General features: G+C 39.6%; 1 protein-coding gene across 1 annotated transcript; it reads left to right on the top strand.

Moving 5' to 3' along the window:
• The first annotated feature begins 1447 nt into the window (after positions 1–1447).
• LOC137277658 (phospholipase A2 phaiodactylipin-like) lies at positions 1448–5523 on the top strand. The gene is made up of 5 exons (XM_067809505.1): positions 1448–1590; positions 2680–2804; positions 3424–3589; positions 4432–4614; positions 5453–5523. Exons 1-5 carry the CDS (start codon positions 1448–1450, stop codon positions 5502–5504), a joined length of 669 nt encoding a protein of 222 aa, XP_067665606.1. The 3' UTR covers positions 5505–5523.
• Positions 5524–12721: the final 7198 nt, after the last annotated feature.

Here is a 12721-nt window from a genome sequence, read left to right as displayed (position 1 = left end):
ATATTGACACTGTTGGTCATAACTCCGAATCTGCACAAAATGTTCAGATTCGGGATTCAAATGCCGAAACCCGAATATGAACAGTCTAACTTGAGGTTGAAATATGTGAAAACATAGGTTTTTGTCTTCATGTTTTTAAGATTTGAATCCCGAATCTGAAAAACAATATTCATACATACATAGATATATAGATACAGATACATAGATACATAGACATACATGCAGACATACATGCAGAGATGCATACAGACAGTCAACTCAAAATAGACCTATATTGGCTGTGTTTGTCAATGGCGTTTCAATACGCCATGCCAGATTTAATACCCCGGCCAACACGGAGTGATTGAACAATGGAGTCGTGAGTTCGGCAATACAAACTATCCCAATCCCAGTAATAGTTTGATCAGAGAGGGTCACTCATGCATACTCTGTTGCTACAGTTCAATACATTTGCCTGAAGCAACCATGACTTCCCCGTCCGTGAGACCGTGAACCTGTCAAGCGTTATAATCTGAAAGGTCACGGTATTATGCATCATCTTGTCCCTTGTGTGATGTGATTTATGAAATACGTGTCACTAGTAAACCATGTCTATATCATTTACACTATATGACGTAACGACTGTACACCCGCACAAGGAACAGATGCGTGTCTAAAGCCACTTTTTCGGCGGTTCGATTTAGGAAACAATATACGGACACCTTCTTTATTGCAGTTGACGTTCCGTTATCAAGTTTGCTTGAACCAGGGAGACTGTATATAGATATATAATTGTAGATTATTCCTGCTTGAACCTACGACGAAACGTCGCTGTCGCTGCAATAACGAAGTTGCACGCCCATATATTGTTATTTTTCTCCCTACCACAGCTCCTGAATGTTTCTCGAATGTTTCTCAGTGTTCTGATCTGTTGCCATGCCACAACAAAGGGAAAAATCAAACTGTCTTTATTTTTTCAATGATATGCCGTTAAATCGCACAATTGTACATGTGGAATGTATACGACATTTTCCATTAACTGTATGTAGAAGCTGAACTGATCAGTTTTAGGATGTCGTAGAAATGAATCTCAGTTATTATCACATAGAAAACAATAGATAGGTTGGATGTTAAGCAGGGCGATTTAAAACAAAAATCCTTAACACAGCTGGGTTAACTGAACAGTGCCCCTCAATAACCAGTGACTTTAGTCTGGCTTAGAAGGCTGGGGGATTAGTAGTGAGCTATAGATGGAACTTACACTGAATTAATGGAGGATGTCAATCCCAAGAGAACATGAATGGAGATAGACGTGAGTCAATCTCTACAGACTCAACCATGCATAACTGTTGATTTCGTCCGTCTGTAAGACCCGCTGTGACTACTGACCTGTGATGGATGTTGACAGATCTGACGTTGAGGAGTAGCGCCCTTAGTGTACAGCATTTCAATGAACACCTTAGGGACGATGAGGGTTGTTTTGGTCGTGTTCGTGTTGAAGCTTTCTCAGACTCTGGGTTGTGAAACGGAGACATTCTGGTCCGATGGAATCTCCGCCCTGAAGACCTGTAGAAATAATGAGCAGTTGATCTGTACAAGTATAGATGCAAGGTAAGCCCAGGCACCAGTTGATCTGTACAAGTATAGATACAAGGTAAGCCCAGGCACCAGTTGATCCTGTGACATTGTTTCATTATAATAATACCTTCACATCTCTGCTTAATTATATCACACTGGCCACAGTACTATTGTATCTAAAGTCTGTTCTACTCTTACATCTAAAGTCTAGCCTGCTCTTACATCTACAGTCAGATTTGATCTTACATCTACAGTCAGATCTACTCTTACATCTATAGTGTGATCTACTCTTACATCTATAGTGTGATCTACTCTTACATCTATAGTGTGATCTACTCTTACATTATAGTGTGATGTACTGTTATATCAACAGTCAGATCTGCTCTTGCAGAATTTATTCAATTTTAAAGCCACATGCCCATACAACATACAAAATTATCTGGGTATAGATTTATGCATGCATAATAGCAATTGCGCTGAAAAATACTAATAATATGGAATTAATTACGTGTCCTCAACACTTTACTGAGATATTTTCCGATCTATATTTTTCCTATTGATATCAGGTTCATGACTTATGAGTCGATGGGTAGGAGCTGCTACCAGGGAAACAGACTTCCTGGTAGTACCTTTCACCCCTTGAACTCCCAACCTCTACCACGCCTTTAGTCTTCTCGAGAAGTGCCCCCTCCTCTCGATGCTGTGTTGAATGTGTGGTGAGTTGAGGTGTTATCGTACACACGGGACGTGGCTTACTAGCTGACCTGTGTTACAGCCTTTGGACAATCCATCCAACCTTACGGGATTTCAGGCCACTAACGTAAATACGTCACACCGCCCACGGTAAGTACGTTACAGTTTCTACCCACATGATTGTGAGAGTTACAGAAAATCCCAACTGGTTTGGTTAGATGTTTCACATATATATTTGAAAAAGCAGCACTTTGTACCTGCCCGAGGGACTGCAACAACGGCATATCGGCAATCTGTGGATTTTGTTGTCTATGTAAACGTGCTCCTGAATGCCACGCCTACGTCTCTGGTCCCTGTGTGTACGTAGGGCGTGATGTACACTGAATTACAGTATTGCGAAGGTAAATGCAGGTTTATCGTTCCTTCTAGGGATCTTCCAAAAGCTGGTAACGTCGAGAAGGTCAGTTCCGAGCGCCTCGACAGACTGTTGACGACGTGTGTGCCCACCCCTACCATCCGTCACAGGCGATGGTCCATCTCAACTATCTACCCAGGTAGGACATCAAACCTGACCAGACGTGCCATTCCGGGCCATGGCCACCGTGGCCTTTCTAGTATTTCAGCGTTTTTCTCCGCAAAAGCAGATACACAGTCAGCCACTTCCTGCTTTGTATTTTACACTGATATTTGTCTTAGCTTTCGCTTTTCATTGTTCTGTTTTTTTATTTGATGGCGCCACGTCCAGGCATAAAGCTTTTCAGAAAATATGTAAACTTCTGATACCAACATCAATTTGGACTTCATCCACTATCAACTCGTCCAGGGGCTCCTTTCACGGAGCAACTTTAACTAAGGTTAGCCTTAACTCCCATTCTTTAACATTGCACTAAGGTTACCTTAGAGGCTCAAGATCACTATAGTGCTCTGTGAAAGGAGCCCTGTTATATAAATGAAAGGGTTATCATATACTCAAACTTCTTTCTTCCCAATCATAGGAACGTATGATTCCGACTTAAACATAAGCATGTATTCATGATTCTCTATCAAACAGTGATGACACATCATGTCACACTCCACAAACACATGCAAAGGCAAACCAACTTTTCCTTCTAAGGGACGCAATATACCTTAACTTAAATACTGCCCAACTTCACTCACTCATTCTGACGACAGGTACAAAGTGGTGCGGAGGCGGCAACAAGGCAAGTGGCTACAATGACCTGGGCTCGCTTAGCAGGACGGACAGCTGTTGCCGGACACACGACAATGACTGTCCATACGACATCGTCAAGGCATTGAAATGTAAAGGAACGTTCTGTATCCCTGTGCCATGGACAAGGTAGGTTTCAGTTCTGTGAGTGAGTTTAGTTTTACGCCGCACACACCCAGCAATATCCCAGCTATTGTGGCGGCGATCTATACATATTCCAGTCTGGACCACTCAGTCCAGTGATCAACGGCATGAGCTTCGATCTGCCCAATGGTATTTGTTAACCAAGTCAGCGGGCCTGACCGCCCGATCATTTTAGTCGCCTTTACTAACCCGGATCTTCGCGGGTGAAATCCGACATTATCCCAGCATGATTCATACAGACCAATAAGTGGCATGGTTACATCATGCAAACAACAATATTCGTCATGCAACATGGCATAGTCTTAACTGCTTCTTCGATATGAGGTATCCGTCGTGTAGTAGTCCAGTGATTAAAGCATTTCCCTCCTCACACTTAAGACCACGGTTCTGTATCCTCACATAAGGCGGTGGTGCGGCCAAGCGGTTAAAGCTTGCGCTGTCCACACCGAAAATTCGGGTCGATTCCCTACATGGCTGCATTGTGTGAAGCCCAATTCTGGTGTCCCCTGCCTGATGTTGCTGGAACATTACTAAGATTTCACTCCCATAGACCTCCGTTAATACTTGTGTTGGTTTGCTTGTTTGTTTACCGTCGCACTCTGGACCAGACAATCCAGTGATCAGCATCATGGGCATCGATCTAGGGATACGATAATATATGTCAACCACGTCAAGGAGTCTGCCCATATGATCCCGTTAGTCGCCTCTTCCGACAAGCATGGATTGCTGAAGACCAGTTCTAACCCGTATCTTCACTAGTCTACTGGGACGGGTAAAAGTGAAGCGTTGTTTGTACAAACATTCACATGTGATACTTGTGTTTGTAGGCTACACTGCAGCTGTGACGACACTTTCAACGCCTGCCTCAAAGCTGTCGCCAAGTCCTCATCATCTAGCGCCGCCGAGAAGACGGCTGCCAACACCATTGGGTGGATCTATTTCAATGTCATGGGTCAGACGTGTTATGTAAAACGTACCTCCAAGAAACTCACCTTTAAGAATGGAAAACTGTAAGTATTTTGGGTAGTTTTCCTTGATATTTGATAAATGTATCTATGGAAATTGGTACCGACCGGAATCAGGAAAAACCTAATATGCCTGATTGTGTATCAGCTCTAAACGAGACATGGCAACTCAGTGGATGAGCACATTAGACTCGTACACGCACAAAACACATTCACAAACCAAACATACACACACAAACGACGCACGTGCACACACACACACACAAACACACACGCGCGCACGCACGTCTTTCTTTAGGAAAGTAATCATAAATTTCAATTGGACACACGAGGTCCAAGGATTTGCTTAATTGACTTTGATGAGTAATAAGAAAGTAAGATTCTTTATGGAAAATAATTTCTTTATTAAATATGATGCGACGTTTCGGTATGTATCCTTATACCGTTGTCAAGCAAGAATGACGTAATACAGCACAGAACAGACTTATATACAAGACTTATATGCTTCTGAAAGTTTTCTTTTTGGTGAAGTCCTGGTGTTTTTGGATAATATCTCTACATTGTCCCAAATTACATTACTTTCTCGTAATGTTCACTTGACTGCTGATAGTATGGTACTCACGCAATGGTGAGGTTTACATTCGAACTCAACACGCCCTTTAAATGCGGGATGATGGGGTAAGTAAGTCTAAGTATATAAAGCTGTGCTGAAGACTCAGGTTCGATTCCCAATATGCATACAATGTGTGAGGCCTATCTCTGGAGTCATGATGTAGATTGAATATTGCTCAAACTGGCTTGAAGCTCAACTCACTCACTCACTCAGTTCAATGCAGCCACGTGTTTGTCACAAAGTAAATACAAATGTTGGGTTTTCTTCCAGGAGGATCGAAAAGACAACCACAGCTGTATGGAAATCTGTCAAGGGCTATTAAAAGTGAAAGGAAAGGCCCAATATAGTAAATGTCGCTCACGTCTTTTCCAATAAAGATGACATTTTCCTTGTGTGCTGTTTTCCTTCCAATATTCTATAGATAACTGAGGGCTGCAGATGTAGACACACTGACTGCTGAGAATGATCTGTTATTTGAGTACTTGATGTAGTATTTATGATGACACCTAAAGGTCGGCATTGCAAAGTATACAATTTTATAAAGTAGGAGATATTTAATTTACAAGATTGATAAAATGCAAATAATGAAGCCAAGGAGGGAAAGAGATGATTAAGATAAATTAACGGAGAATGTGACAATTTATTACATCCCTTTGGAAATGATTCGTCTATACGGATACATATTCCTTTATCCCATATGCACTGGGACATATCAACACTGGCCATGGTGCCGGGCTCATCACATGCTGACTACATATAACTCCATACAGTTCATGCAGGTAGTTAAGTCACCGAGGGAAATTGTCTGCTTATCGAAGACTGTCATGTTACATTAGAACAATAATTCCATTGGAAATGTTTTATCTGTATGGATATATATTACTTACTTTTCTCATATGCATTGACCAATGGCATGCGCACAAAATGGAATACCCCCTACTTTTGTCAATGGTACACAAAAGCTATTAATGTCTTAAGGGGCGATAAAAGGGATCGACAAACGGGATCGTGCGGTCAGGCTCGATGACATGGTCGATACTGGTCTCTACATCCCAATATCGATATGTTTGCGATGTCAGTCAGTGGATTGTCTGGTCCAGTCTTTACAGAGCCAACACACAGCTGCAATATCGCAGAGTGCTGAGTTTAAATGGGCAGTGATCCTACGGGATTCGTTTTTCCCGCCCACAGTTAATCACAAAACCATGCTACCTGCTTCCTCGATCGTGACACATGGAACTGGGCTACTGTCCAGAATTTCTTCAACCTAAAGAAAGTGGCATTACAACGGGTGCCTATCAGATGCAGTTATTTGAAAATATCCGGGTAGTTCATGCCTGGTAGTAATAAAGTATCCCAGCAGTGCAGGCTTTTTCAGATTTTCTAATGCCCTGATGACATAAAGACTGAACCAATTTGATCCTATTTCTGTGATTGATACCTCCATATTTAATCATGTCATGTAAACATATAATGTCCATTACCTGCCCGTCATTGTCAAAACACACATGGATTGGTCTGATTGTGTAAACTAAACAACCCTACTTTGCCCTGGCTAACAAAATCCGAAAATGTAATTAGGTAAAAAGGTATATACAGTTTAACGTAGGTACGCAGCAAATGCTTATATATATTTCGTATTCAACAACAGACAACTAAAGTAAGACAAGTAAGTAACAGCAATATGAATGGCACCCAGCAGATACTACGTATCTTGTCCACAAGTAATGTATTGGTGTGCGCACACCTCAGGTTCTTCCCACGAGGAATACACATAAATAATTCCCAGCACTAGATCTCTGTTTCTTGTGCAATGCAAATACTCGATAGTCATGGCAACTGACTTCTTGTTTGAATGTCAGTGTACCCTAAGGGCGTGGAAGTCTCTTCTTTTAACTCCTGTAAAACAAACTCTCGGCTAGTTTGGAGATAATCAACAATTACAAACCATCTCTAAAATTCAACATTTATTCAAATGACAAAAACAGCTTCTAATAAGTACAAGAACATAAATACAACCAAACAGATGTATGTGGACCGGCAATAAAACAATTGGGCACTGTGAATAAACCCAGATCTAATTTACTCTGTACCTACCCTTCTGTGTATCAAGATCTGAAACACAGCCACTGAGGATTGCCTCAGATGAAAAACTGAGTGAAATTTGACAACCAGATCTAAATGAGTGAGTGAGCGAGTCTGGGTTTATGCTGCATTTAGCAACATTCCAGCAACACCATGGCAAGAGACACCAGAAATGGGCTTCACTCATTGTATCCAACAGCCCCTGGTCTAAATGAAGACAGTATTGATTCTTCTATTAAAAGACAACTTTCTAAAACAATTTGGCTCTTTGTTTTTCGACATCAGGAATTTCAAATCTAACAAAGTAAAAACACATAATATAAAATTCTCCTTCAGTGGTGCTCCTTGTTGAGAGATGGTCGTGAACATGCCACAGCAACATGAACGATACAATTACTGATTTATCTTCAACAAACAAAGGTGCATGTGTCTATATTTCCCAGCTTCTGCCCCATAGAGGTGTTGTCATATCTTCACACAGAGAGGCATTACAGCTGTGTAAAAGCTCATAAATGTGAATAACTGGATTAAAGTGATCATTGTGTAAAGCAACCATTACTCAGTTCTTACTCCGTTTTGTCGAAATAAACTTAGGTTTTTAGTCAAATGTCAAATTTTGACAATTTGAAACAGATGAATTCTTCACTCAAATACATTTAGAAAAAAATACGAAAAACTAATGTAATCTATTCACCAAACACAAATTGTCTACTGTCTTTAAATTCAATACCAATTTCAGTTCATTCTGGGATGTGTAGTTTCATGCGTTTTCACAACTTTCAGTAGAAACTGTAACTTAAGTCAAAACTAAGTTTGTTTCGAGACATTGGGTCCAAGGCTAGATTTTTGAAGCCCTGTTAGTCGTAAGTGCCATTAACTTACGACTCTCCTAGAGCTAAGAGAGCTTCAAAAATCTAGGCCCAGGTTATAATCTCTACAACTGTGTCATGATTCTGACACATACATCGAATATATCACTACAAACACCTGGATTATCTTTGATAATCATGCGTACACATTTGGACCCTCAACAGCTCCACTTGGAGCCTGATTTAAATGCCATCATCCAAACTATCAAATCCAATCAATAATTTTCGTTATCAAAGATAAGTGAGAATGAAAAGTCAACTTAAATTCTTTTCCAAACAAAGTATCATGCCAAATGTATCTCTATCACAATACAAAGAGGAAAAGGTTATTACATAATCACACAAACAGCCAAATATGCTCAACCAGTGTTATTTCAAATGGACTTAAAATACACAATGTCTTAAAATTTAAAATATATATAGATGCAATTTTTTCACTGCTGATAAGAGAGATAAAAAGTATGGCTTTCCATGGGGTACATGCTAAAATAAGACGAGAGTAATATTCATCTTGTTCTACGACCAAAAAGCAATATACAAAACACTGATGCAAATATTTGGCACTTCCATAAGTCTGCATATTCACAGATGCTGTGTTCACATCAGTTCAAAAGGACATCACAGCTGGTGACTCAGCCTTGTGGGTAAGAGCTCAAAGTGATATGGATAAAGTAAAAACAACAATTTGTAACAGAGCCAAACAATTAAACAGGCAGATCTAGATAGGGTGAAAGGGTCTTTATCAAATGAAAATTGACACTCTCATGAAAAAGGATGAAAATGAGGTGTGCACCCCCACCTTTCTCAAGAGTGTGCCCCCCACTTTCTTAAAAGGCTGTGTTGTCCCTGAATTATCAAAGGATGACCCTTATCCAATTCCAAGGCAAAAGATTAATATTGAAACCACTACTCATTATTTTCATAAGACAAAAAAGGTTAGTAAAAAACCAAAAGGTCTCTGCTTCATCAACAACCTCTATTGTTTACCTTTCTGTCGCTTGACATTATTCAGAAAAGTGACAAAATATAATATGAATTGGGACAAACACTGATATCTTGCAGGTTTATGGCAGCAGGAAGAAGAGTACACAGGGCAAATGTACAGATCAATATGTCGATAACAAAATAGCTTAATTAATCATTGAAATTTCGTCTAAATTGGCAGATGTGGTTAACAACATGATTCAAACAAAATCGAACTGGTTAGCATCCCATAATTATGTCATGTTACCAAGGTTACCCAAGTTGGTACCGGTACCATCCTCGATAACTCCAGGGTATACGTTCCGATAAATCTCCACTATACCCTGGACGCAGCTACGGGTCAGCCCGAAAATTGTATTAGCTCCCTTTGCTGGGTCCGCATTCTCACAGTAGCCAAACAGCGAGGCCACTGTTATAACCAAGCTTGCCAGTGTAGCGGTCGCAACTGCGAAGGTTTGCTTGCAGTGCAACTCAGATTAGGGGGAAATCATACAGACAAATTTATAGGTCCGAAACTTTAAAAAGAATGCAAGAACTCCTACCTCTTTCAGAGAACCTCTGCATGGTTTGTGTTGCCAAGTTTAATCGGTTCAACTCAACTCAAGTTCGCTCAACTTCCCAGCGGAGGTACATGAATACATAAAAAGTCAGCAAAGGGAGGTAAAAAAATTTATTGAGCTGAGCCATAGATGCGTCCAGGATATAGTGGAGACTTATGAGAACGTATATCCTGGAGATATTGAGGATGTACCAGTACAGGCACTCATGTCGATCCACCTATGTAGAAGAAGGTGGATTCTACACACCTTCATACCTATTTCAGCATTACTTCAGCCATGACATGGCTGGCAAACTTTACCCACTTTGAAAACCCATTCTGGGAATCAGATCCAATTAAATCAGAGTCATTAGACTACCAAACAACTCATAAGTCAAACAAACATTGTAATAACCAGCCTTGACTTTGGGACATCTGATTTGCTTAGCTCTTGCTATACATATACATAAAGAAATAAAAAATCTATTCAGTTTGAAAAAATGGGGATTTCCCTTCCACAAAGACAAACTGATGGATTGTCGAGAGTACCCTGTAATGGACAAGCAGCATCAGAAACAGACGGTATCCGACAAATGCATTACACTGCAACACGGCCAAATTCAATTACAAATTTATTGCAGATGAAAGTCTTCATGGGTCTTATTTACAGTGACTTTCAAAGAACAGGTACCAATGACTACGATCTTCACTCAGCTCAGCCTGAAAAACACCTTCTGACATCCCTCCAGATGACCAACATCCACAGATTGTTATTCTGCTGGTGCTGTTTCACCAACTCATAAGCTGAAACTATTGTCTCCAAAAGCAAATGCTGAGTACAGATGTATAATCTTGTTACCACACACTGCTAACACCAGCAGGAACACAGGTCTGCCACACCTCTGCCATTGATCCCATCCTTTAACACAATACATTACAGTTATCTAAACTGCTGTCACAATCCTGTTTCCTATAGTTTTCCATCATGACATAAACCCTTCACAACTATCAGCTTTCACTCTTAACACAATCCCATCATTGATACGATCTTGTGTTTAACACAAGCACGTCTTCAACAAACTCAAACTTCTGACATCAAACTCAACACAATCCTTCCTATGATGCAATGTAACCTTCAACAAAATCTCGCGTTTGATGCAAATCTTAAGTACACACAATCAGAGACTGTGTTTTCAAAAAAAAACCAATTATCACCATTAACAAGAGAGCAGAGTATAGTTTGCCTTGAACAAGCATGGGGACACCCACATTACTCCAAATGCTTCCATATGCCCTATTTCAAATGACCACGTAGTTGACAAACAATGGTAAGTACTTGTAGACATGACCATATGAACTATGTACATCTGTACCATGAACTTGATCACTGATATGTCTAGGGTGTTGCTTACAAAAATATACCATCTAAAGAATTTGCAGGGGAGTATATATCGCAGACATCTTCCATAACAAAAACCCATGCATTCATGCACACTTAACTAAATGGTGTGAGAATGTCAAATATTTTACAATACCAGATTATCATAAACTTAATGATGATAAAGGCATTAGCTGCATCATTTTCACAACTCATATACAACTCTGTATATACTGCCAGTCCTAAACATCTTAATAATGAACACTGTATGTTGTGGCTCGGGTTTTAAGGCTTGGCTCCAGCCCATGTAATCCTCTGCAATAAACACACTGATTACAATGCCACTGTGTTTCATGTGACAATGCATGTATCACCAGCCACAACCCACGTTTGCATCACTGATCCAAAAGCAGGCAAGCTGCTTGATTCTCACAGAATAGTGAACACCTTAGTTGACAATCATAAAAGACATTTCCAAATCCTGCATCTTGATTGGTAAAAAAATCTGCACTGAATCTACAACAGAGTGTATTTTCTCATCTACTTATAACACCTCAACACTGAAGTACTAATGGTTAACTCTTAGCAAAAAGACACATGCAACTATTCAAATATACACATATTCACAGGTGATGGAGAGAGATAATCTGTACACATCCATATCCACAATGTCATTATTTAACATTCTACAATTACTTCATGACATATATGGTACATCTGCACTCACAATAATGAATGCATTACAATAATTTATTACTGGACACATGTGAAAAAAGTGACAAATAGCAGTTGGATAAAAACAGTGTATTCAAACAATCATGGAACCATGGACAAGAGTAACAATTTATTTCTGTTTCACGACTTGTAACAAGAAAGTGTCATGTGTAACAGTCTTAGGTATCTAAGGTGAAATAACACTGCTTCCAAAACCTAACAATTATATACTCATGTCTCAAAACACAGTTATCAGAGGGAATTAAAAATCATCACCCCTCTTTAAGACAGAGTGCATAATTCACACTGGTCCTGTAGTCTATGGCAAGTAAGGATACATCAGGATTTCTAAGTGATAGGATTGCAGTGGTTCTGATGGCCAGTGAATTCTGTACTGATAGTTTACGTAAATCTGCAAATGTTACTTTGGACCAGTGAAATACAGACAGGAAAACCAATTATTGTCCACTCATTGGTCATGTGATCCAGTGGGAAATTTTGAAAGGTTTCTTTCCCCGAATAATTAGTAAGTTCAAAAGAGAAAAAAATATGTTAATGGCAGTAGTTTCTGGGAAAATTATTGTTTTCAAAACAAGAACAGAATTCAAGAATCTACTAACAAACAACAGATGTGAGACTATTTTAAGAATATTAAAAATGCATTATCATTAGAGTGTATCTGTCAGCCACGGTTTGTCCTTAAACTACCAAAGCAGTACACTACAGGAATGTCTAATAGCTGAATGCCTAATGCATAGAATATCATGAATATACGGCATGACAACATGGCATCAAATAAATAATGAATGGTTCTCACTGTACATGACTATCAGTGAGCATCACTGCTCACCAGTTCATGGAAAAAGCAAAATTGACAAGATATTGCATTATAAATACATGTCTATAAATAATATATCATCAGACTTTCAAAACAAAGTCTAGATACAAAACATTTGGTGACAAAAAATAAT

Source organism: Haliotis asinina, chromosome 1 (assembly GCF_037392515.1).
Source record: "Haliotis asinina isolate JCU_RB_2024 chromosome 1, JCU_Hal_asi_v2, whole genome shotgun sequence".
NCBI lineage: Eukaryota > Metazoa > Mollusca > Gastropoda > Lepetellida > Haliotidae > Haliotis > Haliotis asinina.
Note: the sequence above shows the minus strand (reverse complement) of the source record. Positions and strands in the feature narration are given on the sequence as shown.